At 41.3% G+C, this 27,895-nt stretch overlaps 2 protein-coding genes across 21 annotated transcripts in view; one reads left to right on the forward strand and one right to left on the reverse strand.

The window, feature by feature from the left end:
• The window catches only part of OTOF (otoferlin), a 547,586-nt gene extending 538,476 nt beyond the window's left edge, over nucleotides 1-9,110 (forward strand). For 8 of the 18 annotated variants that reach the window (XM_089686077.1, XM_089686076.1, XM_089686082.1 and 5 more), the window contains one exon: nucleotides 7,907-9,110. In XM_089686077.1, the coding sequence (XP_089542203.1) occupies nucleotides 7,907-8,093 (187 nt within the window). In that variant the 3' untranslated portion in view covers nucleotides 8,094-9,110. Of the gene's footprint in view, nucleotides 1-2,738; nucleotides 6,090-7,906 lie in introns of those variants that run through there. The other 10 variants (XM_089686080.1, XM_089686079.1, XM_089686083.1 and 7 more) reach the window with 3 other exon arrangements.
• A 5,762-nt stretch (nucleotides 9,111-14,872) lies between these two features.
• DRC1 (dynein regulatory complex subunit 1) overlaps nucleotides 14,873-27,895 on the reverse strand; it is an 81,101-nt gene continuing 68,078 nt past the window's right edge. For all 3 annotated transcript variants that reach the window (XM_089686097.1, XM_089686095.1, XM_089686096.1), the window contains 2 exons: nucleotides 22,344-22,446; nucleotides 14,873-15,009 (listed from right to left, as the gene is read on the reverse strand). In XM_089686097.1, the coding sequence (XP_089542223.1) occupies nucleotides 14,947-15,009; nucleotides 22,344-22,446 (166 nt within the window). In that variant the 3' untranslated portion in view covers nucleotides 14,873-14,946. The remainder of the gene's footprint in view (nucleotides 15,010-22,343; nucleotides 22,447-27,895) is intronic.

Below are 27,895 nucleotides of genomic sequence, written 5' to 3' on the forward strand. Positions count from 1 at the left end.
ATAGTGCCCCATCATTGGTATCAGTGGGAGGAATAGTGTCCCATCATTGGTATCAGTGGGAGGAATAGTGCCCCATCATTGGTATCAGTGGGAGGAATAGTGCCCCATCATTGGTATCAGTGGGAGGAATAGTGTCCCATCATTGGTATCAGTGGGAGGAATAGTGTCCCATCATTGGTATCAGTGGGAGGAATAGGGCCCCATCATTGGTATCAGTGGGAGGAATAGTGCCCCATCATTGGTGTCAGTGGAAGGAATAGTGCCTCATCATTGGTGTCAGTGGGAGGAATAGTGTCCCATCATGGTATTAGTAGGAGGAATAGTGCCCCATCATTGGTATCAGTGGGAGGAATAGTGTCCCATCATTGGTATCAGTGGGAGGAATAGTGTCCCATCATTGGTATCAGTGGGAGGAATAGTGTCCCATCATTGGTATCAGTGGGAGGAATAGTGCCCCATCATTGGTATCAGTGGGAGGAATAGTGCCCCATCATTGGTATCAGTGGGAGGAATAGTGCCCCATCATTGGTGTCAGTGGGAGGAATAGTGCCCCATCATTGGTATCAGTGGGAGGAATAGTGTCCCATCATTGGTATCAGTGGGAGGAATAGTGTCCCATCATTGGTATCAGTGGGAGGAATAGTGTCCCATCATTGGTGTCAGTGGGAGGAATAGTGTCCCATCATTGGTGTCAGTGGGAGGAATAGTGTCCCATCATTGGTGTCAGTGGGAGGAATAGCGCCCCATCATTGGTGTCAGTGGGAGGAATAGCGCCCCATCATTGGTGTCAGTGGGAGGAATAGCGCCCCATCACTGGCGTCAGTGGGAGGAATAGCGCCCCATCACTGGCATCAGTGGGAGGAATAGCGCCCCATCACTGGCATCAGTGGGAGGAATAGCGCCCCATCACTGGCATCAGTGGGAGGAATAGCGCCCCATCACTGGCATCAGTGGGAGGAATAGCGCCCCATCATTGGTATCAATAGGAGAAATAGCGCCCCATCATTGGTATCAATGGAAGAAATCGCGCCCCATCATTGGTATCAATGGGAGAAATAGCGCCCCATCATTGGTATCAGTGGAAGGACTAGCGCCCCATCATTGGTATCAATGGGAGAAATAGCGCCCTATCATTGGTATCAGTGGGAGGAATAGTACCCCATCATTGGTATCAGTGGCAGGAATAGTGCCCCATCACTGGCATCAGTGGGAGGAATAGTGCCCCATCATTGGTATCAATGGGAGAAATAGCGCCCCATCATTGGTATCAGTAAGGACTAGCACCCCATCATTGGTATCAGTGGGAGAAATAGCATAACATCATTGGTATCAGTGTGGGGAATAGCGCCCCATCATTGGTGTCAGAGGGAGGAACAGTGTCCCATTGTTGGTGATAGTGGAAAGAAATTGTGCTTCATCTTTGGTGTCAGTGGAAGGACTAGTGCCCCAAGGCTTAGATAAAGCCAAGTAAAGTGCTGCAGTTGGGAGACCACTGGGTTAGACTGTTAGGGGACAATAGGGGAGATGAACAAAGCATTTAAAAAGGATTTTACGCAGCAGTTTAAGCAAAGCCATTTTTGAACTACATTATTATTTCTGGACATATTTGCATGGCAGTGGTAGAATCTGAAGGCAAAAAGCAGCTTACTTGAAACTAGAGTTTTTCTTACCTTTGCTTAAAAATAATCGGAGATATTTCTTTCAGAAAAAAAACAACAGATTATCTTTTTTTGGCCCCCTTCTTAGCATCACATACTCCTTCCTTCCCCCTCCACTCCATGTAGCCAATATAAACAAAGAAAATGCCTTACACCTCTAGATATAGAGGAGAATGAGACTCTTTACCCTCCCTGTCATGTGATATCACTGGTGCTTGATGACTGGCCCTGCACTGTCACATGTAGACAGGAGGAGACTTCTCTGCCCCATGTAAAATCCAACTATAGTGACTCATGAATTACACAGGGCTTCCTTTCCTCACTCCTGCCAACTAAACAGAATGATGGGAAAGTGAAAGCTATGTGATCAAGTACTGCTGGGGAGTGTGCCAATAAAGTAAAGCAAAAGATCACTAAAAAGGTATCTGCCAACATAAAATAATTGTCATCTAATCCAGTTGTTTCAATTAGATTGAGAGAGAATAGTAAGTGTGTGGGCACTTCTTAACCTTTCCGGACATCACCTGGAGGAAGAATTGATTGCCTGGGTTGGATCACCCTTGCAGACCAATGTATTTGAACCAGGTCTGAAGATATCCTGCATGCATAGTTGGCCAATTCCTGTGTATGTTCTTGAAAAGATCTTCTGGCTGTTAGATTGTGCCAACATGTCTATGCTATTATATCTGCAGGAACATTTAGATCCTTGTCTGCTCATAACTAGCAGGATAAATAGAAGCCCACTGGTAAGCTACGGAAAAAAAAGGCTATTTTGCCCTTTTATTAGCGGCTCCCCCAAGAGACATTCTAATTAGAGACCAGGACTTAGGTGTAATGTTTTACTAGTAGCATGAAGGGTGACATTATCTGTGCTCCACTGAAGTCTAAAACAAGTCAGGAAAGGGGGTCTGGGGGTTAATCCTCACCTCCTCTTTACCTCTGCAGGTTTTTTGTTGGACAACTAACAAACTAATTTTACATTTCAGAGACACCACTGCTAATATTTTTCTACTAACCACATCTATTTATCTCCTTTCCTCTCCACTGCCCACTTTGCTTGGTTCTCTCCACCTTGGACAGTCGGCCTGACACATCTTTCATCTGGTTCCTTAACCCGCTTAAGTCCATCAAGTACCTCATCTGTAATCGCTACAAGTGGCTCATCATTAAGATCGTCTTGGCCTTGCTGCTACTGGCGATGGTGGCACTCTTCCTGTACAGCATGCCAGGCTACATGGTCAAGAAGCTGCTGGGAGCATGAAGAGAAACTCAAGAAGAATAGACTCTGCAGTGCCTATCCTTGCTCAAAACGTTTGTCCTTTCCATCATAGACTGTATAGTATTGTGATGGGTTTCAGCAAAACATTTTCTGTGTGAATTTTTGTTCATTAGTTTCTACTGAGAAGCGACTGGAAGGGGGAAAGCAAACATTTGCCGAAAAAGTTGAGGCTCCATGGTTGGCCTATAAGTTTTTTCCTTTAGCAGCAAAAGCTTGCTTCTTTTTAGATACTAACCTGGATTATTTACAGAACATTCAAAACTAGAACAATTCTCTTTGGTGAGATTTTTGTAGATTAGACTGTCACTGAGTTTATGCACATGTTCGCCCAACAAAAGGCATGTTTTACACTAACCAAACCAAGACCAGTAGGATTTTCCAATCTGTGACTGTCTCTTTAACATTGACCAAAGTTAATACAGGTGGTAAAGATGTAAATTTTGGTTTTGCATCCATATTGCAATACAGGGACCTTCCAGATAAGATAAAAGAGGGTTTTAAAAGCTTTGCTCAAAGAGTAGGAGACTTTTTGTTCAAAGAGTAGGAGACTTAGGTTTGTTTTAATCTTTCAATTGCTAGGAGTTTTGAGATTATCATCCTCATGATTTCCTGGCTAGCAGAGCATGATGAAAATCATAGTTTTATGGCTGCTGAAGAACCAGACAGGGACCTTCCTCGATATGGTTTTTGAGTCATGCAAAGTTACTCATAAATGCAGTAACTGGATATTTCTCCCCACATTCCAGTATTCCTGATTCTAAATCCTTAATGTTGGAAGCGGCCACTGAAGTGGACATCTTCCTTATTTTTCAAATAAAACCAAATACCTCAAAATACCATGTCCAATCGAATTACGTTCCTTCAATCCTCTACTGATCCAAGGGTGGACTGGGCAGGGGGAAATTGCCTCCCAGGCCGCTCTAAATCCCTGTAAAGAGGCGGCAACGCATTTGCCGCAGACATGCCTAAAAGGCTTCCTTGTGCAGAGGAGTAAAAAGTCCCTGCCGGTGTCCTACAGAGGACAGAGCGCAGGCAGCCCCCTCCCCCCGACATGGAAAAGAGGCTGGCTCCTTGGCCACCAGAGGCTCTCCTCCCCTGGTTAGCCTCAACCAAGGCACCATGCTGCCCCCGGCCAACCAGTTCAGGAACCCCAAGTCGGTGCAGCATGCATTGCCCAGTCTGACCCACCTGGTGAGCAGTGAGTACTTGGAGTGGAGCTTCAGCCTGGGATGGGGGTCAAGAGGAGGCAAAGAAGAGGGAGAGTGGGAGGGGGGGACGAATTGCTGCACCATGGGCCTTTGGGTTGTACTTGGCTCAGGGCCAAAAGTTGCCAGCCAGTCCCTGTACCAATACTATCTCTAAAACTCATAAATGGTAGCAGAAACCACAAGCTGCTTGACTATAGAATCTGCTGCCCTAGAATCCCTCAGCACAAATGCAATATCAACTGTCCCATTGGTTGACCCTCTCCTTGATATAGAACACACAGGCAAATATGTTTGGCCACATGTCCAGTTAGCGATAGAATCTCAGAGCAGAAGTATCTACAGCCTAAATTAGTGTTTTATGATTCTACTAACTTTCATGGGTTTAAACAAATGGGGTGGCCAGCTAAACAGTGAATCATGTTTTAATGATATCCACTTCAAGATATCCAGTGGGAAAAATTGTTAGAACATATATAGATGCACCAGATTAAAACTTATTTGTTTTTGAATGAAATGTATACTTATAGAATACTTCAACAGTTTATCCTCAGCCCGTCACATGACCAAGCCCATTCAAGCAAACAAAATGTGTAAAAATGATTATTTTAGTCAGACTTGATCTTAGCAAACCCATAGGCAGTCGGTCTTCCAAAACAACCAGCATCGTCCATATATCCAATCTTTGCTTGTGTAAGGGTATCCCAAGGGTTTTACTTTACGAGATGGTTATCAGAATATTATGTGGTTTGGAAATCAATTCAAGAATACTCTTTGCAGTTCTTTTTTTATTCCCTAGAATTGAAAGTTCTCTCTGCACAATTGAACATCATTAATTTCCAGTTGGATTTACTATTTATCATTTTGACCAAATGATCAATTAATCTGAGCCTTAAGGTATCAAGCATTCCAGTATAATAACTGAAAAACAAATATAATAATAATAAAAATAATAATAATAATAATATATTTAAAATACTTCTGGCAGGTTCCAGCTGGTCTTGTGGATATGATTTTGAGACACTTTTAATTATATATACTTAAAGCACAATTTTCTCAGTAAAATTGTAATTTTACAGCTAACAGCCTTACAGCTTACATCCCATTATTAAAGTCCAGTTACACCCTTACCCTGTTTCCTACCCCCAGCTCCCTTCTACATTTTATTTTTAATACATTTGTAAACATAGCTATTTTCCCGCAGTCTTTGGCACGGCAGTGTAACATCACAGGTCCTCTTCCTTTAGCGGTGGGCTTGTCCTAAATGCTGCAGAGAGAGGCACCACATAATGATGTGTCACCAATCTCTACAACATTCTCCTGTGTGGTCATGGTGACCTGATGCTATGCCCTCCAGGGTACAGACCATTGACACTGTCCGCTCACAAAAAGTTGGCTTAATCACAATGGGCATCTGGAGCAATGAGTCTACAACTGGAGAGGGTGGAGTATTGTAGCAAGAGCTGCATATTTAATTGTAGCAAAAAAAAAATGTCAATGAAAGAAAAAAAATGAGAATTACTTGATTATTAAAGCCCAATTGCCAAACACTAGCATTGGGACTGTCATGTTGGAGGATTGTTGCTCTAGAACCCTAAAGAAGAATGTCAGGTATGGCCTTTTTATTGTGTAATTACAGTGGTCCAGCTTGCAAAGCATTCTCTGATTGGACGAGGTGGAGAGCATGATGCCACCACCCCGCCTCTCAACCTCATTCAGAGAATGCTTTGCATTCTTGAAAAACACAAAACATTCTCTAAATGGCACCCATACCGAGCCTGTGTTTTTGGGATGGGATCCAGAAGCTGGTAGAGATCGCTGGAGTAGTAGCTTCTTCTACAGTGATTTACAGCTTCTAGAAGGATCCCACAGGTATGGTACTGTATATGCATAGTTAAAAGGAGGTATAAAAAATGTTTTGAATTTTGTAAAACACCAACAGATGTCAGCACAAGGCTTCATACAGAGTCACAGGGAGCACCGACTTTCATAAGTCAGTGTGCCAAAAGACATTGTGCTGTGTACTTCGGGAGCTGTGCAACTGGTGCTATTCTGACTGTGTGTTACCACGTCTTCTATTTCATCTTGGACAGCAAGTTAGAACAAAGAGCAAATGTGAGCTTCTGCATGAAACTGGGCAAATCTACCAGAGAGGTTTGACATGATTTGGCAAGTTTACGATGATACAGCAATGAGTTGTTTGAGGTGTTTTGAGTGCCAGGTCCCCAGTCTGCTGATGCAGGGGCAGAAGGAATACTGCATCAAAGTCAGTGTGCCGTGGATGACCCATACTTCATGTCGAGGATCATTACCAGTGACGAGACTTGGATGTATAGGTTTCACGCAGAATTTCACGTTTGTTCTTTGCTCTAACTGTCCATGATGAAATAGCAGATGTGGCAATACACGTGGTCAGAATAGCACCAGTTACACAGCTCCCGATGTACACAGGATGACGACTTTTGGCACACAGACTTATGAAAGATTGTGTTCCCTGTGACTCTGCATGCAGCCTTGTGCTGCCATCTGCTGGCGTGTTATAAAACTAGGCTCAAAACTTTTTGATACCACCTCATACATTGGTTCAAGCTGGTCCAATGTAACTATGCAAAAATATCCATATTAAAGGCAATTTAAAAAAAAAATAGCAACCATGTCATACTTACCTGCTTTGTACAGTGGTTTTGCACAGAACAGCCACGAGCCTCCTCTTCTCAGGTCGCTCCTGGCTCCTCTCTCCTGCTGAGTGTCCCCAGAGCAAGCAGCTTTCTATGGCAGCGCCCAAGCAGCTTGCTATGGGGGCACCCAAGCAGGCTTGCTCCTGAGCCACTGCTCTAAGTGTCCATTCACACACAGAGCCGCAGCTTGGCCAGTCCCCCTTTCTCTCCTCATTGACTCACTGGCTGTGATTGATAGCAGTGGGAGCCAAAAGCTCCCACTGCGGTCTCAGGAAATGAGGAGGGAGACTCCGTGGAGAGCCGAGGCTCTCGTGCACATTGCTGGATCGTGATGGGGCTCAGGTAAGTATTGGGGGGGATGCTGGGGGGAAAGCTGCACACAGGTGGTTTTTACCTTCATGCATGGAATGCATATAGGTAAATAACCTTGAGCCTTTACAACCAGTTTAAGTTTCATTTTGGTAGGTGTTCCAGATCTGCAAACAATTTGAAAACCTGCAACCTATTGATCTGAAAAAGAATTCAGCACCAAGGCCTTCTATATTTTCTACATATGACCTGTGTGTTACAGCTGTGCAAATAGAAACTATAGAAATACATTTGTTTAGGAAAGAGTTCTTCTTTCATTCCACTCATGCAGACAAGTAGCAACTTCTAGAACAGGAGATATGCAAAATTATTTGACATGAAACACAATGCAATAGGCCTCATGCATTCAGTGATGATCAAAGCACAATATCCATTACAGAGCACAGGGTAATGTCTCCCAATCCAGACATCATTCACCATTGTTTGCATTTAATGTGTGATATCATGACATTTCCAGCAGTGTTTCGTTTTCACCATCATGCCTCTTTCATTGTTACTTTCTTCCATCTTTATGATATAGGGAATTACCTCCCTGCCTTGCACTAATTTGAGTTTGTGTATGTTGTAAAGAATTTTATTTATAAGTTTTATTGTGTGAATTATAATTTTTTTTTCTTTTTCTTATCTCTTTGTGTTTTGTCTATTTTTGTGTTTGTTGTTGTGGCTGTTATTTGCCTTGTTTGTTACAATAAAATGGTGACTCCATCCATCGTCCAGTCGTCCTAATACTAGTCTGATGTGGCTGCTGAACCCATTGCGTATAGTGTGCGTACTAGTGTGGAGGAATTACAAGTGGCACCTCTTTGGTCTGTTGCTGACCTGCATGCTGTTGGTGTTTTTGGCCTTGTCTTTGTACACATTACCCGGAGTACTCAACCAGAGATTAATAAATCCTGGTAGATGAATTGGACATTGGGGAATGGCGTGTTGGATGCAACCAACTGTATTTATATAGTGCTCTTTATGCCGGTTCAGCCCTAATATTTGCTACCACAGGCAACCACAACCAAGTATCCTGTTTGCCTACCTTAGTATTGTCAGTTGTAGAAGGATATTTTAGAGATGGGAAGAAAGTCTTTCAGAGCCAATAGATGCATCCTTGATATCCTTCAGAATGGTAAGTCTACCATTTAAGCCCAACTCCAGCTACTATTGAATAAAGGAGAAGGAAAGAAGGATTAGAGCTTCTATAAAATCTGTGATGACTGTGAATGCATTGGAGACATTTTCCCTCACTTCTTGATTTTAAGACACAAATTTTTAATTTGCAGAATGGGCATCACTGGGATATTAAAAAAAAGAGAACAATAAGAACCTGAGCAGGAATCCCCATTGGGGCTCTGTTCCAGTTTCTGATACCTGTTAATGACCTCTGCCTATTTTTTTGTATTTTTGGATAGAGTAACCTCTATAGGTTACTCTATCCAAAAATACAAAAACATTATCTGGAGTTGGGCTTTCATGTTTCATGTGCAAAGGACACATTTGATAAATTCACACAGACAGCCCACATTCCCAGCAGTGTTAAATAGTAAAGACTTTGCCTGAGGCTGTACTGTTTGAAGACAGCAGAGCTTGGATTAACTGCCCAACGTAGAGGTATGTTTTCAGTGTCTGCTATTGCAGGAGCAATGGTTGCTTCAAAGAGTTACAAGAACAACCAGAGACAGCAAACAAACAAGACCGTAAAACTGCAATTCATTCAACATGCAATACTTTTCTGTGCAGGCTGGAAGCTTATGGAGCCTTCCTACATGGAAGAAAAATATGTTCTACATATATTTTAAAAATATTTTCCCAAATATAGTAACATTTATTTGAAATACTATAATTTTGGCCGTATTCAATATATTTAAAAAAAAAATTATATATATATATATATATATATATATATATATATATATATATATACACACACACACATATACATATACACACACACACGTTTTTTATTACAAAATATATGAAAAATATTTTTAAAAATACATTTTCAAATATACTGTATGTCTTTGAAAATACATTTAATCTACATTTTTGGAATGCATTTACAAATATACATAAAAATATGTTAAAATTACTTTTTTATATGTTAAAAATATCTGAAGAATATATTTTAAAAAATATATATTTTTAAAAATATTTTTCATATATTTTGCAATATATAAAAAAAAGCATTTCAACGTGCAGTATATATATATATATATATATATATATATATATATATTGAATACTGCCAAAATTGTATATACAGTACTTTTCTTCCATGTGGGTTACCTCATTTTTTTCTGAGAATTTTCCACAGATTACAGTTTTGAAATTCAAATTTCAGTTTTTAAAAGGGCAACTTTGAACCCCTTGGCCAGCTGTTTCCATATTCTGTGCTCTGCTTTTCCTTCACCTATACTCACTGACCTCTGGTCAATAAACAAATGGGCCAGTAGATAAATGTGTATTAGGATAGCTTGACGAACAGACTCATGAACTTGCTGAATCAGAATGGTGCTTTGTTCAGACTTCACCAGATTTCAACATCTAGTCCATTGTGAATTTGGAAAAGGAAAATGTTTGCCATAAAGAAAACGCTACAAGATGTCTTCTGGTACATTTTAGCAAGAAATTCTTCTGTGTCCCTCTCTGATTTAGTTTCACTTTGTAAATGGGGAATGACATGAGTTCTGGTGCAAAGCTCTGCTGGTTGCCATTCCACTGATAAATTAGAATGCCTTCACTGATCACTGAGACTAATATGATTGCCACGTTTAGTAGAACAGGACTTCTATGTACACCTACATGTTTATCACAGGTATACTATGGAGGTTGGCAGACAGCTCTACTAGTCATAGGACCCTTATAGATGGCCCTTACAGAAAAATGAAGGAAATTAACATTTATTTTTAGTCAACAGGATACACCAACATGTTTCAGGGGTTACAGAGGTCTCTCTAGCTACATATTGTATATCAACATATAAAATGAATCTAACATTCTGGTCTGACACAACATTATATAATCATTAGCTGGTAAATATATATTCTTGCCAAAACTCTACATACACTACACTGGTCTCCTTGGACAGTGGAATGGCAGCTGGCAGGGCTTGTTGGGGAAAATCAGGCCCCTTTAATGAAGGGACACTAAATCAAAGAGAAGAGGCTTTTTCTGGGCACTCAACGTAGCAGCAGAAATCTAGTAGTGGCATCATAGGCAGAAATTTACCATTAAAATGGAGTGCAGGTTTACTTTAAGTCTTTTTTTTTTTGGCCTGGCAAAGTTCAAGGATCCCATTCACTGAGTAGATCCAGCTATTTTGCAGGGTGAATAAATGATTAGAAAATGCCCAAGGATGGTTTTATTATTTGGAGATATAATTGGAAAATCAAAATAATTGGATTATCGAGTTTTTTAAAACATGTAAGCATCTTAATACTGGTAATAAAGGAGATGATTTCTTTTTTGGGCCCTCTCACCTTATAACCTTGAGGAGATCTATGGATCCGCTAGTTCTGTTTATAACCGCCATACATACAGGTGAAACTCGAAAAATTAGAATGTCGTGCAAAGGTTCATTTATTTCAGTAATGCAACTTAAAAGGTGAAACTAATATATGAGATAGACTCATTACATGCAAAGCAAGATAGTTCAAGCCATGATTTGTCATAATTGTGATGATTATGGCTTACAGCTCATGACAACCCCAATTCCACAATCTTAGAAAATTAGAATATTACATGCAATCAATAAAACAAGGATTGTACATAGAACAATATCGGACCTCTGAAAAGTATAAGCATGCATATGTACTCAGTACTTGGTTTGGGCCCCTTTTGCAGCAATTACTGCCTCAATGCGGCGTGGCATGGAAGCTATCAGCCTGTGGCACTGCTGAGGTGTTATGGAATACCAGGATGCTTCAATAGCGGCCTTCAGCTCTTCTGCATTGTACGGTCTCATGTCTCTCATCTTTCTCTTGGCAATGCTCCATAGATTCTCTATGGGGTTTAGGTCAGGCGAGTTTGCTACCCAATCAAGCACAGTAATCCCACGGTCATTGAACCAGGTTTTGGTGCTTTTGGCAGTGTGGGCAGGTGCCAAGTCCTGCTGGAAAATGAAGTCAGCATCCTCATAAAGCTCGTCTGCGGAAGGAAGCATGAAGTGCTCCAAAATCTCCTGGTAGATGGCTGCGTTGACCCTGGACTTAATGAAGCACAGTGGACCAACACCAGCAGATGACATGGCTCCCCAAATCAACACAGACTGTGGAAACTTCACACTGGACTTCAAGCATCTTGCAGTGTGTGCCTCTCCATTCTTCCTCCATACTCTGGGTCCTTGGTTTCCAAATGAGATGCAAAAGTTGCTCTCATCAGAAAAGAGGACTTTGGACCACTGAGCAACAGACCAGGTCTGTTTTTCTTTAGCCCAGGTAAGACGCTTCTGATGTTGTTTGTTGTTCAGGAGCCGCTTCACAAGAGGAATACAACATTTGAAGCCCATGTCCAGGATCCGTCTGTGTGTGGTGGCTCTTGATGCACTGACTCCAGCCTCAGTCCACTCCTTGTGAAAGTCCCCAACACTTTCGAATGGCCTTTTCCTGACAATCCTCTCAAGGCTGCGGTCATCCCTGCTGCTTGTGCACCTTTTTCTTCCACACTTTTCCCTTCCACATAACTTTCTATTAATGTGCTTTGATACAGCACTTTGGGAACATACAACTTCTTTTGCAATTACCTTTTGAGGCTTTCCCTCCTTATGGAGGGTGTCAATGATGGTTTTCTGCACAACTGTCAGGTCAGCAGTCTTTCCCATGATTGTGATTCCTACTGAAGCAGACTGAGAGACCATTTAAAGGCTCAGGAAACCTTTGCAGGTGTTATGGCTTAATTAGCTGATTAGAGTGGGACACTTTGAGCCGAGAAAATTGCACTTTTCACAATATTCTCATTTTCTGAGATTGTGGATTTGTGGTTTTCATGAGCTGTAAGCCATAATCATCACAATTATGACAAATCACGGCTTGAACTATCTTGCTTTGCATGTAATGAGTCTATCTCATATATTAGTTTCACCTTTTAAGTTGCATTACTGAAATAAATGAACTTTTGCACGATACCCTAATTTTTCGAGTTTCACCTGTACATGCATACATCTTGTAAATCTTATGACTGGCATGAAGTTCGTTTTCTAAACATATTCATCTACACCAGGGGGAGTCATGGTACAGCTCATCTGTATGACCGGTCACCTACCTAGATACCCTGGAGTAGCCTAACTAGTCTATTGTGCAACGCTGAATGGAGTAAAATATAGAGTATCTCATTTGAGGATTGTCATTTTAGTACCCACTTGGATTACTGTGATTTTTACAGTTAATGATGTAATCAAGGCATCATATAGGTCCATTATTGGCATACAGAGATTCAATATTTAGAGAGAGAGACTGTTCTGTACAAGATTATTTTTCTAGCCTGTGTTTTGTATTAACTCTATGAACAATTTCACTCATTGACATTGGATTAAAGGAACATATTTGAAAACAAGAGTTGGCAGTTCTGTTTCTTTTATTGCCTAGAATGTCAATAGTGCATTATAGCCCAACCATTCCATTTTTCTCGGATTATCGGGCAAGATACACTCACAGGCCACTTTATTAGGTACAACTTGCTAGTGCCAAGAAAATCTCCCCCACACCATTACACCACGACCACGAGCCTGAACCATTGATTCAAGGCAGGATGGATCCATGCTTTCATGCTGTTTACACCAAATTCTCACCCTACCATCTGAATGTCGCAGCAACCAGTCTGCCCATTCCCCTCAGTACTCTGACATCAACAAGGCATTTTCCTCCATACAACTGCACATTTACTCTTTTTCTGACCATTCTCAGTAAGCCCTGGGGATAGCTGTGCGTGAAAATCCCAGTAGATCAGCAGTTTTTGAAATACTTAGATTGGCCCATCTGGCACCAACAACCATGCCACATTCAAAGTCACTTAGATCCCCTTTCTTCTCCAATCTGATTCTTGGTTTAAACTTCAGCAAGTCGTCTTCACCACGTCTAGATGCCTAAATGCATTGAGTTGATGTCATGTGATTGACTGATTAGCAATTTGTGTTGCCAAGCAATTGAACAGGTGGACCTAATAAAGTGGCTGATGAGTGTATGTCTGTGATCTTGGTCTGCCACTCCTGCCATAGTCGTTGTAAAGTCACATGAGAAAGTTTCTCTTATATGAGTTCTTAGTGGAGTAAAATAAGGAAAATTCACCTGAAAGAATGAAATGCACTGTATGGGAAATATCTGACACCTGAACATCACATGCATGTGAGCTTGTTGGACATTCTATTCCAAAACCACAGGTATTAATGTTGAGTCCTTCCTTTAAAGCTATAACAACCTCCACTCTTCTGAGATGTCTTTCCATAAGAGCTTGGAGTGTGTGTGGATTTTGGTAAACGAGAAGACCCGGCTTGCAACTGGTGTTCATCCTAATTGCCTTTTGGTCAGGGCACTGACCAAATCCAAATCCATCAAGACATGTCTATATGGAGCTGGTGTGCACAGGGGCAAAGTCATGCTGGAGCGCAAGAGGGCCTTCTCCAAACTGTTAGGCCCCTTTCACACGGGCGGTCCTTTATTTTTCATCAGTTCAATATCGTTTTTTTCCAGAAAAAACAGACCAGTTCACATTTGTTGTTCATCAGCTCACATCAGTTTACATCCATTTTTCATCTGTTTTTCATCTATTTCTCATCAGTTTACATCTGTTTTCATAGTTTTTCATCCATTTTTGTCAGTTTACGCTCATTTTCATCTGTTTTTTTCTCCATTTACATCCATTTTCATCTGTTTTTTGTCCGTTAACATCCATTTTTGTGAATGGAAGAAAACCCTATTTTTCTTATGTAAAAAAAATTGGAACGGATGCGGACATTAACGGATGTAAACAGATAATTATCTGTTTACATCCACTAGTCCATAGAAATACATGGGTGTCTGTTTTTCATCTGTAAACGGACAGATGAAAAACGGACATACGGAATGCCCGTGTGAAAGGGGCCTTACCACAAGTCTAGAAACTGTTGTCTAAAATGTCTTTGGGTTTGGTTTATCAAAATTGGAGAGTGCAAAATTTATTTGGTACAGCTCTGCATGGTAGCCAATCAGTTTCTATCTTCAGCTTGTTCAATGAAGCTTTGACAAAAAAACCTGGAAGCTGATTGGTTTCCATGCAGAGCTGCACCAGGTTCTGCACTCTTCACTTTTAGTAAAGCAACCCCTTAGTGTCCCGAGTCACGTTTTGGAACATTGTAAGTCCCAATAAAATGAAGAAGTTTAGAAAGTATCTCATAAGACCTTCTGAAAAAGGAAAGCTTTCACAAGCTCTTACACCGGAAGACATTTTTGGATCGCTACACTGTACATGCGTAATCCTAACAGTTTGAATGAAGATCTTAAATTCCATACTTTTTTTTTTGTAGAGAGAACTATGAATCATGTGCAGGCAAAAGCAGTTGGACATGTGTATATAACCTTATAGAACATTAAGAGAAAGCTACAATTATATATTAGGTAACAAAGTCCTGTTTGCTAATGGAATCATAGACCAGAACAGAAACTAAGAAATGCATAATATATTGTATATGTATAGTCACCCACTAACAAAGAAGTCAAATACAAATTTGACACAAACAGAAACTGAGTTTATTGTAGTTTTTCTTTTACACAAAAATTATAAATTTGCTTCTGGGTGAATCAACTCTGAATGAAATCCACCTTCATGATCTGCGTCGGAGGGATCTCTAGCTCTGTGTTGATCTTTAAATGGAAACAAAAAGGACAATATGAGTGATAAGGTCAGAAAGTTTGACATGGGGTTTACATCACTGTGGCGAACCAGCAAGGAGTACAAACAATTTAAAGTGGTTGCAGCCATGAAATATGAACAAAGCATATCCCTCTATAGTATGTACTTGTCTCAGTCCAGAGCGCTAAGTGCCACTTCACTCTGCTATAGGAATGAGTCACTTCTGGCAAGTTTTCCTGACATATACAGTGAAGGGAATAAGTATTTGATCCCCTGCTGATTTTGAATGTTTGCACACTCACAAAGAAATGATCGGTCTAAAAATCAAATGTTCGGTGTATTGTAACACAGAGACAGAATAGCAACAAAAAATTCAAAAGAAATGCATGTCTAACAAATTATGCACTGATTTGCATGTTCATGAGGGAAATAAGTATTTGATCCCCTATCATTCAGCAGGATTTCTGGCTACCAGGTGTCTTTCATACAGGTATCAAGCTGAGATTAGAAGCAGTCTCTTAAAGGGAGTGCTGCTAATCTCATTTTGTTACCTGTATAAAAGACACCTGTCCACAGGAGCAATCGATCAGATTCCAAACTCTCCACCATGGCAAAGACCAAAGAGCTGTCCAAGGATGTCAGGGACAAGATTGCAGAGCTACACAAGGCTGGACTGGGCTACCAAACTATCGCCAAGCAGCTTGGTGACAAGGTGATCCCAGTTGGTGCAATCATTCACAAATGGAAGAAACACAAAACAACTGTCAGTCTCCCTAGGTCTGGTGCACCATGCAAGATTTCACCTCATGGAGTGTCAAGGATCATCAGAACAGTGAGGAATCATTCCAAAACTACACGTGTCAATGATCTCCAGGCAGCTGTAGATGAACAGGTACAACTCATGTAGGAGGATTTGTTTAATCTCTGTGCATCACCTGAGGCCAGTCACTTCACAGGGTATAGGTAAGGGTTTACAACCACTTTAATGCAGCCACAAACAATTTTATACAGTCTCAGTAAACCGTAACCTGTCTCTGCAATACAAACAAGGAAGAAAACAGTTTCTTCAGTTCACTCCCACAACACCCATAGGGCTTTTAGATTTACTAAAGGCAAATAGACTGTGCAGTTTGCAAGAGCAGTTGCATTCTCCCCACAGCTTAGTGAATGTGGTGAAGCCTCATTTTGTAAAGAATACCCAATCAGGTGCAAGGAAACTAAAAACTGCATTTTTGCTGGCACATGATTGGATGATGGAAATAAGCAGAGCTTCACCAAGCTTCGAGGAAAAAGAGTGCAACTGCACTTGAAAAAGCACAGTCTGGTAGTTTATTGATCTCTGAGCAAAATAAAAATCCACCCTTGCAGTTGACTTGAATCCTAAACTGCAAGGGTTAAATGCTCTTTTAGGTCAAGGGGGAACGAGAAGAACACTTTTACTTACCCCATCCTCCACTCCTGCAGGTTGCCCTGTGCTGCTAGACCAGTCCCTGCAGCCTCTTCTTCCATATGCTCCGGCGGTGGCAGATCTCTGATGTCATCAAGACCATTGCAGAGCCTATAGCCCTGCAATGGATGTGAGGGTGCTGAGGTGCACTTCATTGCCACAGCATAAAGAATTTTGCAATGATTGTAATATTTAATTTTACAGTATTTTGAAATCAAAGAAACACTATTACCTTCACTCTCTATTTCAGTTTTCATTTGCAGGGGATTCTTATACAGTTACAGTATTTTCTGGCGTATAAGACTACTTTTTATACTTAAAAATATACCCCAAAAATTGGGGGTCGTCTTATACGCGGGGTATAAAATGTGAACCTTGAGTTTGTTTGGGTCAAGCTGGCTGGATGTGTGGTAATACTGTACATACAGTATACCATGCTGAGCCAAGCTGGCTCAAAACAAATGTCCCTATGAGAGATTAATCTGTCAGCCCGCTGGATGTGCGGTATATACAGTATACTGCGCTGAGCCAAGCGGCTTCAAAACGTACCGGTACATCCCTACTGTAATCAGCCCACTGGATGCGTGTATGTACGGTAGCTGCGGCTACATACAGTATACACTGGGCCAATCACGGCGAGTGATGTATTCTACTAATGAATACAAAGCCTGCTCAGATTGGAGGTCAGAGAGGTGGGCTGATGATGTCACAACGTCAGCCAATCCGAGCAGGCTTTGTATTCATTAGTAGAATACAGCGCTCGCCATGATTGGCCCAGCGTATACTGTATGTAGCCTCAGCTCTTGTACATACACGCATCCAGTGGGCTGATTACCGTAGGGATGTACCGGTACGTTTTGAAACAGCTTGGCTCAGTATACTGTATATACCGCACATCCAGCGGGCTGACAGATTAATCTGTCATAGGGACATTTGTTTTGAGCCAGCTTGGCTCAGCGCGGTATACTGTATGTACATTACTGCACATCCAGCGGGCTGTATATATACTGTATACTGTATGTAGCCGAAGCTACCGTATTACCGCACATCCAGCGGGCTGTATATATACTGTATGTAGCCGAAGCAACGTATTACCGCACATCCAGCGGGCTGTATATATACTGTATGTAGCCGAAGCAACCGTATTACCGCACATCCAGCGGGCTGTATATATACTGTATACTGCATGTAGCCGAAGCAACCGTATTACCGCACATCCAGCGGGCTGTATATATACTGTATGTAGCCGAAGCTACCGTATTACCGCACATCCAGCGGGCTGTATATATACTGTATACTGTATGTACATTACTGCACATCTAGCGGGCTGTATATATACTGTATACTGTATGTACATTACTGCACATCCAGCGGGCTGTATATATACTGTATACTGTATGTAGCCGAAGCTACCGTATTACCGCACATCCAGCGGGCTGTATATATACTCTATGTAGCCGAAGCTACCGTATTACCGCACATCCAGCGGTAACCATCTGATCCATATGATGACTGTCTTACAAATGTATCACAAGATGTCATTCATGAACTTATGATGTCAGAGGATGAACATGAGGATTTTGAAGGATTTTAAGTACCGGTAAGTCATAACCATTTCAATTAAAAAATCTGATGTTTTTAAATGGTGTTGCCTCGGAAGGGGGGTAGTCTTATACGGCGAGTATAGCCCAAAACCTATGTTTTAACTGGAAAATTAGGGGGTCGTCTTATACACCCAGTCGCCTTATACGCTGGAAAATACGGTACATATTTTTCTGCAGCCAGTGAATGATGAGAGTGACTGTCCTTACAAATCCATATTGATATTTATAAAGCAACCATTTAACAAGTCAGGTCATCACTGGAACAGAATTTCCCATTGTACAATGTAATTCCAGGCCGCAGTGATACCTGCCATACAGATACTACAGCAAATGTGACCAAAAGCTCAAACCAGATATTTCTGCATTTCATCAATGATTTGCCCTTTAATTCCTGTAAAAGGACTTGCAGTACATCGTTTACTTGCTCACCATTGCACGTCCAATGACTTGCAAATGTGGATTTTGGCCTTAAAAGACCCTGTCACTTTTTAATGAAATTATTATCAGAAGTAGGGAACAGTAAATATTAAATGTATCTGATACTTTTCCTCACACTTCCGGAAGTGTCATATCCTCGCAAACTGCAAAATAGCTCAAGCTCTGTTGGATTGGATGGAGAGCATCTGTCAACAGCGATTGTCAAGTCTTGCCACAGATTCTCAAATTGGATTTAGGTCTGGACTTTGACTGGGCCATTCTAACACATGAATATGCTTTGATCTAAACCATTCCATTGTAGCTCTGGCTGTATGTTTCGGGTCGTTGTCCTGATGGAAGATGAACTGCGCCCCAGTGTCAAGTCTTTTGCAGACTCGAACAGGTTTTCTTCTAAGATTGCCCTGTATTTGGCTCCATCCATCTTTTCATCAACTCTGACCAGCTTCCCTGTCCCTGCTGAAGAAAAGCATCCCCACAACATGATGCTGCCACCACGTTTCACGGTAGGGATGGTGTGTTCAGGGTGATGTGCAGTGTTAGTTTTTTTGCCACACATTGTGTTTTGCTTTTTGGCCAAAAAGTTAAATTTTGGCCTCTTCTGACCAGATCACCTTCTTCCACATGTTTGGTGTGTCCCCCACATGGCTTCTCACAAACTGCAAATGAGACTTCTTATGGCTTTCTTTCAGCAATGGCTTTCTTCTTGCCACTCTTCCATAAAGGCAAGAGTTGTGGCGTGCACAACTAATAGTTGTCCTGTGGACAGATTCTCCCATCTGAGCTGTTGATCTCTGAAGCTCCTCCAGAGTTACCATGGACCTCTTGGCTGCTTCTCTGATTAATGCTCTCCTTGCCCGGTCTGTCGGTTTAGGTGGACAGCTATGTCTTGGTAGGTTTGCACTTGTGCCATACTCTTTCCATTTTCCGATGATGGATTGAACAGTGCTCCGTGAGATGTTCAAAGCTTGGGATATTTTTTTATACCCAACTCTGCTTTAAACTTCTTCACAACTTAAACCCTGACCTGTCTGGTGTGTTGCTTGGCCTTCATGATGCCGTTTCTTCCCTACCATTTTCTAACAAACCACTGAGGGCTTCACAGAATAGCTTTATTTATACAGAGATTACATTACACACAGGTGGACTCTATTTACTAATTAGGCGACTTCTGAAGGCAGTTGGTTCCACTAGATTATAGTTAGGCTTCATGTACACGAGCCTACCTTGATCACGGGAAAAGGCCAATCGTGGCAAAAACAAGGTACCATGGTTTGCCACGTTTTACATTTTCCCGGAGTGGGCAGTCAAAACATTCCTATCCTGAATGCAATTCTTACGCGTTCAGGAGAGGGAAGTCTAACCTCACCTAAAAACAGCAGCTCCTAAACTCTGCTAAAAGGTTATGCGTATATGGACGCATAGGCTTTTATGGAGTGGAGTTTAGGAGCTTTGGCAAAAAAAATGTCAAAAGCTCCTAAACTCGTGTTTAGGAGCTGATAGTGTACATGAAGCCCTAGGGGTATCAGAGTAAAGGGGGCCGAACACAAATGCATGATACACTTTTCAGATATTTGTAAAAAATTTTGAAAAACATTTATCATTTTCCTTCCACTTCACAATTATGTGCCACTTTGTGTTGGTCTATCACATAAAATCCCAATAAAATACATTTACATTTTTGGTTGTAACAGGACAAAAGGGGTATGAATACTTTTTCAAGGCACTGTACCTGCTACCTGTTCCTGCATCTGATCTTCTGCTGCTTACCTGATCTGCCTCTATGTCTGAACTCTGCCTGCACAGACCCCTAGCTTGTCTCTCATTTACATCGCTGCCTGCTCCCTGTGCTGACCTATCTCAGCATTACTGACCCTGGTCTGATTACTCATCTGTTTTCGGTTTGCACCTAACCTATCCACAAGTTACCAATCTGGTTGGAGACACTTGTCTCTCCTTACAACCTGTGCTTGCCATCTGTACCCTGCAACCATCAGCCTGCCAGTGCCTGTTCTCTGTCAGTGACCTGCCAGCTTCTACCACGCCTGTCTCTGCTGCTCGGCAATCACAGTCCAGCTTCAATTTGGAATGCACATATTCCACACTTATCACCGTGAGAACTGTCAGGCAATTGTGCCACTCCATGCTCTGGTGCCTTCTGTTACCTTACCAGGGGCTCGGAGCCAGATGTGCAAGAGACACCTGCCTCTTCATGCCAGGCTCCACCACCAGGTACATGACAGCCCCCCTGCGTATTTGTTCCTGCTGTCAGCCTCAGCTCTGTGAGAAGACAGTGGGAGGCTGTCTTGAGAGCCACAAGTTACAAAGCAGTTCTGTCTCTTGTTTCTGTGTCTAGGGGTGTATGCGTCTAAATGGATTTCCACTATGCCCTTTTAATCTCTAAACAGCAGGAGACAAACCCTCTTGTATACTTCTCCCTTGAAAAAAAAAAAAAAAAAAAAAAAAAAAGCGGCTGGCAGAGTGACAGTGACAATGCAGCTTTCAGCTACATTATTCAAGGTAGCTGTGTGCTTGGCCAGTTATGAACACTAATGTGGAGCTTGGCACTGTGGTAAAGTGTATGTTAGAGCGAAATTAAAAAAAAAAAAAAAAAAGGATTAAGAATAGACACTTCCTCTATTTAATGACTCTTAAATATACACTAAATTGGCAAAAGTATTGGGCCGCCCGCCTTTACACACACACATGAACTTTAATGGCACCCTAGTCTTAGTCCGCAGGGTTCAATATTGAGTTGGCCCCGCCCTTTGCAGCTATAACAGCTTCAACTATTCTGGGAAGGCTGTCCACAAGGTTTAGGAGTGTGTCTATGGGAATGTTTGACCATTCTTCCAGAAGCACATTTGTGAGGTCAGGCATTGATGTAGGATGAGAAGGCCTGGCTCGCAGACTCCACTCTAATTCATCCCAAAGGTGTTCTATCGGGTTGAGGTCAGGACTCTGTGCAGGCAAGTCAAGTTCCTCCACCCCAAACTGGCTCAACCATGACTTTATTTACCTTGCTTTGTGCACTGGTGCTCAGTCATGTTGGAACAGGAAGGGGCCATCCCCAAACTGTTCCCACAAAGTTGGGAGCATGAATTAGCATTGAAGTGTCTTGGTATGCTGACGCCTTGAGCGTTCCCTTCACTGGAACTTAGGGGCCAAGCTCAACCCCCGAAAAACAACCCCACTCCATAATCCCCTCTCCACCAAACTTTACACTTGGCACAATGCAATCGCCAAACCCAGACACTTCCATCGGATTGCCAGACAGAGAAGCATGATTCGTCACTCCAGAGAACACGTCTCCACTGCTCTAGAGTCCAGTGGTGGCATTCTTTACACCATTGCTTCTACAGATTTGCATTGCACTTGGCAATGTTAGACTTTAGCTATTGACTCTGCAGACAGTTGGCGACTTCTGAGCACTGTGTGCTTCAACATGCGCTGACCCCGCTGTGTCATTTTACGTGGCCTACCACTTTGTAGCTAAGTTGCTGTTGCTCCCAGTTGCTTTCACTTTGTCATAATGCCACTAACAGTTGAGCGTGGAATAATTAGTAGCAAGGAAATGTCACGGATGGACTTATTGCACAGGTGGCAACCTATCACGGTACCACGCTTAAATTCACTGAGCTCCTGAGAGCGACTCATTCTTTCAAAAACGTTTGTAGAAGCAGTCTGCATGCCTAGGTGCTTGATTTTTTACACCTCTGACCATGGAGGTGATTGGAACACCTGAATTCAATTATTTGGAAGGGTGTCCCAATACGTTTGGCAATATAGTGTATATTCAATCAAATAAAAATTGCACATGGCTACATTAGAAGGTGGGTGAGATGGAGACATTTCTTACCTTGGAATTGAGGTACTGATGTAACAACATCCTCAGCTCTCCATTCTGCTGTCTCAGCCCTGAAGTTTCAGAGATTAGCTGCGCTCGGTTTGTCAGGACGTCACTAAAACACACAGTGAAAGACAGATCAAATCTATTCCCAAAAAATGGGATTGATGGAGGAAAGATCCATTGTAAAATAAAAACTATAACTGTTTGGAGGTTAATTGTTAAGGTGTTTTACGATTTGTTTGTACAATCTTTATTTTGTTTGTTCTGGATTTTACAAGCATTAAAATTCAATTACGAAATGTTTTCCAAATGTTCAAAAATATTCACGTTTATGTAAATAAAGACAACATACCTAACTGTGTCAGTGTCACCTCTTTTATGACATTCAGGCTTGGCTTTATTACTCTGTGGAAGGAGGCTCCACCAATGTAAATAGTTGGAGAGGTGTATAGGAAAGATGGTGCTTTGGGCGTTAGAGGGGATGGAGAAGGTAGGGTAGGGGTGCGAGGGAAGGTAGGGTGACTGGGATTAGTGACAGTCCTAACCTGTGAAAATCTACTCTCGCTGAAAAATATGAGTGCAGTGATGCTTAGATATAAAGTCAAACTGCTCCTGAGGACTGCGTGGTTGCCATGAGCCATGGGATTGAAATCACATATAGAATTGGCACTCCCAAGTTAGAGGAAGTGCAGTATTGGATCCAATTAGCCCATATATTATAACATCTATTATATTGGTCTTTGCAGATTCCAGGATATCTGCCACTTTTTGAATTCAGTCAAATTATGTTTTTTTTTACCAACAGAGAGGTATCAAGCTTTTAGCAGCTTTGAGAAGGTGGGGTAGTGCACTGGCTCTATACTGTTTAGTGGGCATGGGGGGGGTCTGTAGCTGGCCAGCTAAGACCAGTCCTAGGTTGTTAATATGGTTCACATATATGTGTATACCAAACCTGCCAATAACCTCAGTACAGCATATATGTGCATATGTTAAAGCCAAAAGCAGAATCATTGCTGTGATTTATGTCTTTGATTGTTATATGACATTTTTATATTAATTGTGTTAGCAGAAGCAGAAAAGGAAAATATGCCTTTAAGAGTTAGTTAAAGGTGAGTCAATCACAGACAGCCTCACACTGTACAGAGCCTTAACCAATCCCAGCCAGTTTCACATTTGTGCCTGCGTAAAACTCCCTGATAGAATATTTTAGAGACACATGCTCACCAGACAGAGGAGGAAACAGACAAAGTTCCAATCAGAAAAGCTTTATGGAAGCAGAGAAGGCCAAATAGTTCCATCGAACTTACGAATCAAGTCACTGTAATCTAACGAATTTATAAATCCAAGTGAATTTATCAATCGAACGAAATATACAGAACTAATTTATCGAATCTATTGAACCTATCGAGATAAGCTATCGAATCAAACCACTGTAATATGAAAGAAATAAGCTACTGTATGATAAATGAAACAAGCCATTGTAAGCAGTGTTTTATGAAGAAGATTGACGTTATTAAAGAAGTTAACTAAAGTATTCGGTGTGCTCTTTAAACCTACTGCATCCATAGAGTGGCATTGGAGGAATTACAGAGTAAAGTCAATCTAATCAAACAAAGAAACAGCAATTGCATAATTTTTCTAATGCCACAGCGCACTAGGCACCAAAGGGTGCTGCGCCTGCCACAGGGTCATTGTAGTAAAAACGACAAGGGGGCACCTGGAAGGGCAATATTTATAGGTGTTAAAGGGATGTTTTATATCTAACTTACTTTCACTATTTGCAGTGGGTAAGATAAGCAATGAACACGTAAATATATTTATAAAGGTGCTATTGACATGAAATTTTCACGTTAGTAACAACCCATGCAATCCATACATACAAAGAAACCAAAACAAATACATTCAGAAATTAAGTTATGAGTAATAAAATGAAATGAATTTGAATGTATGGCTTGCATAGGTTGTTACTGACGTGGTGAAAATGTCATGTCAGTAGCACCTTTAGAAATATATTTACTGAGAAAAATGGTGACATGTTCAATATTTATTTTACCCGCTGTATATAGAATCCTTGGTTACAACTTTATTGCAAAATGAAACCGTGACACGGAATGTTATTGGTTAAGCACAGCAAAAGGTGTTTACCTTCAGACTCTCCAATTAAAATTTGTACAGAGATATCAGAAGATAGGTTTGCTTTAAAACTAGCTTAAGAAACAGCATCAACCTACCTACCCTGTGCTTCCCCGCTGCTTTTTCATGGCCATTGAAAAGAAGCCATATGTACTTTCCAAGTCAAACTAGTCAGAGCTTACTCAGGGCCAAGGAGGCTCTTCCACCCTCATATGAAAATAAAGGTGCTGGATGGTCATTCACCAAGAACCAGTGCTATCATGTGGAAGGAAGTGAAGTGAGTCCCATACTTGGAAGCGCCAGGCATTCTACTTCTCTGAACAGTGCAGTAAAAGAATGAGAAGGGGAGTAAAAGTCGCAGATGGGGCCACTACTAATGTAAACCTACTGCTTTGTCCAGCATTGTCAAAGTATACATTGCCTACAGGTCTTTCTAAAACATGTAAAAGGCTAAGAGCAGTTAGAACAATACAATCTGTAAACAAAACCTAAATCATGTTAATCATGCTGGAATCATGCTCCACCCTAAACTGAAGTGCTGGGATTGTAATTTTAGGAGCCTTCTAACTAGATGAAAGGTTAAATGTTAATCAGGAGGCTAAGGTATGTTTTATACCCCAGCAAGGGAAGAATATCAGTTTATTTATAGCCAAGAACGTACGTTTGACCTTAAGCCCTGGTTCACACTGATGTGGGCTGGAATTTGCAGAGTTTTCTGTGCGAATTCCGCACAGCATCAGAATTGCACCTTGTTCATGGGTGTGTATGTTAACAACGCCTCAAAATCGATCTACAAAACACGGTGCGATATGCAGAATTGGATCGCATATTTGTGAATACCCATGCGATCTGGTTCTAGTGCAGACTCAAAAAAGGGTTCTTCACCTTTTCGGTGCGGATGAGTGCGATTTGAGCCTTACATAATGTATGGCTCAAATTGCACAACACACAATTCGCATGTGATTTGCACAGGAATGCAATGCTGTTCCTGTGTGAATCGCATGCGACGTACCGCATCGCATGAGTGTGAACCTAGCCTTAAAGTATCACATTTGGAGTGTTCCTATCGTTCAAATATAAGAGCATGACATGCTGAACACATGGGGGTTATTTAAAAAAGTGCATGGTGCAAAATCTGGTGCAGCTCGGCATAGAAACCAATCAGCTTCCGGGTTTTATTGTCAAAGCTTAATTATACAAGCGGAAGTTAGAAGCTGATTAGATGCCATGCACAGCTGCACCAGATTCTGAGTGCTCCAGTTTTAGTAAATCTACCCTCTATAATGTTTACAAGTTTATAACGGATTTATTAAACTGCTGTTAAAAAAAAAAAAAATTATATATAATATATTTTTAGAGACAGAAATATGGGAACACTAAATAATTTGCAGGTGTGAAAGTAGTTACATGTTTTGCATTGAAAACGAGTCACGGAGTTATGTCAGAGCTTGCTGAGTTTCAAAAAGGCAAATTGTTGATGCACGCTTATCTGGTGCCTCTGTGACTGAAGTTTCCAATTTATTTGCCGTGTCGAGAGGTACGATAACAAAGGTTATGACGGCATGTACAGTTTCTGAGAAAACATCATCTGATAAGCATAAGCCTGGCTATTATGGTCAACTGACTGAAGAGACAAAAAGACATTTAGCAGGATTGTGACCCGCAATAAGAAAACAACTTCTGTAAAAGTGACTGCAGAGCTCAATCTCAGTCTTCCAAAGCCCTTGTCTACAAAAACTGCGGAGGGAACTCCATGAGCAAAACATTCATGGGTGAGCTGCAATTGCCAAACCAATTAGTGACTGATATTAATACTCAGAAGAGAAAGTGGTGCAACACCCATAAATGGTGAACTATCGATCAATGGAAGACTGTAATATGGTCTGATGAATCGAGCTTCACACTGTTTCCAACCACTGGACAAACACCGTCCCAAACTTACAATCAGGACTGGCTTGTGCCAAAGGTAAAGCATGGCGGTGGTGCAATCATGGTTTGGCCAGCCATATCTTGGTATTCTGAAAGCCCTGTCATCACCTTTTCAAGGTAGGGTCCCTGTCAGTGACTATGTTCAGTTTTGGCTGACCATGTGCACCCCATGATGCAGACATTGTTTTCCGAAGACAGCGCCATTTACCAAGATAATAAAGCTCTGATTCAAACAGCTAGTGTTGTCAAATCGTGGTTTAACGATTTGTTCTTTTACCTGGTGTTTCCATAATTTTATTCAACCCCTGTATATATCCTCACTTTAATAATACAATTTGACATTGGATGCAGGGCTTTCTCACTTTTCACTCTGAGAACGAGTAAGGTTTTGTACTGGTTAGAGACAGGGTGGAGGACGGATGTGATTCTGCTCTCATTCATTCAGCTGTATGTGTGTTGTGAAAAGACCCAAACAGAAGATTAATTAACCCAAACAGAAGGTTAACGAACATGTTATCCACAGAATTGCAGTAAAATACCTTTAGTGGTAAAACTGCACTGCATCTGAGCACCACAAACCAAAAATGCTGTTCATCCTATTCAAAATGCTAGCCATCCATACATGTCTTCACACTTTATTTTGCTGAGAAGTCATTTTGAAAAACACCCCCTGGCATTTCTGGCAGTGGCCATCTTGAGTAAGCGCAGATGATTCATGTAGAATTTACTTCCTGGAATCCATCTGCCCTTAGCTCAGGCACTGGCTGAGCTGGGACCCCTCCCTCCCCTTCTGAAGACTCCTATGATGTAGAACATTATTTGCCTAGGCATGAAAAGCAGTAACTAAACATGTAGAAAACATTTTAAAACAAGTAAATATGATATACTTTCCTATCCATTTACCAATGCTAGCAGCATAAGGATTAAAAATAGTCCATGTTGATTGAGAGAGTGAAATTCCGCTTTAATGAATACAAGGCTTCTTCTAATTGGCCAGGGTGAAGAGGCAGGCTAATGATGCCTTGTACTCATAGATAAAAAAACAAGGATTGCTCTGAATGGCTGAGAAGCAATCAGATGAACACTAATAATTTCAGCAGCAGACAGGAAATCCCCTTTACTGCTGCTGGACCACAGCATTGCTTACTGCATGTAGCAAATGCTACTACAGTACATTACAGTGCACACAGCAGCCACATGGCTATGTAATGAAATAGTTTGTTGTTGAGCCAGCCTGACCCAAACAAACTATTAAAAAGTCAAACTAAAGATAGTTACATAGTCTGTCTGAAAAAATACAAAAGTCCATCCACTTCAACCATTAAAAAAAAAAAAAAAAAAAAGTTATAATCCTACACCCAGTTGATCCAGAGGAAGGCAAAAAAAAAACAGCAAAGCATGATACAATTTGCTCCTGCCGGGAAAAAAATTCCTTCCTGATCCCCTGAGAAGCAATCGGATATTCCCTGGATCAACTTTACCTATAAATGTTAGTATCC

This window comes from Staurois parvus, unplaced genomic scaffold (assembly GCF_062004578.1).
Source record: "Staurois parvus isolate SC_StPar_1 unplaced genomic scaffold, SC_StPar_1.0 ptg000390l, whole genome shotgun sequence".
NCBI classification, from domain to species: domain Eukaryota; kingdom Metazoa; phylum Chordata; class Amphibia; order Anura; family Ranidae; genus Staurois; species Staurois parvus.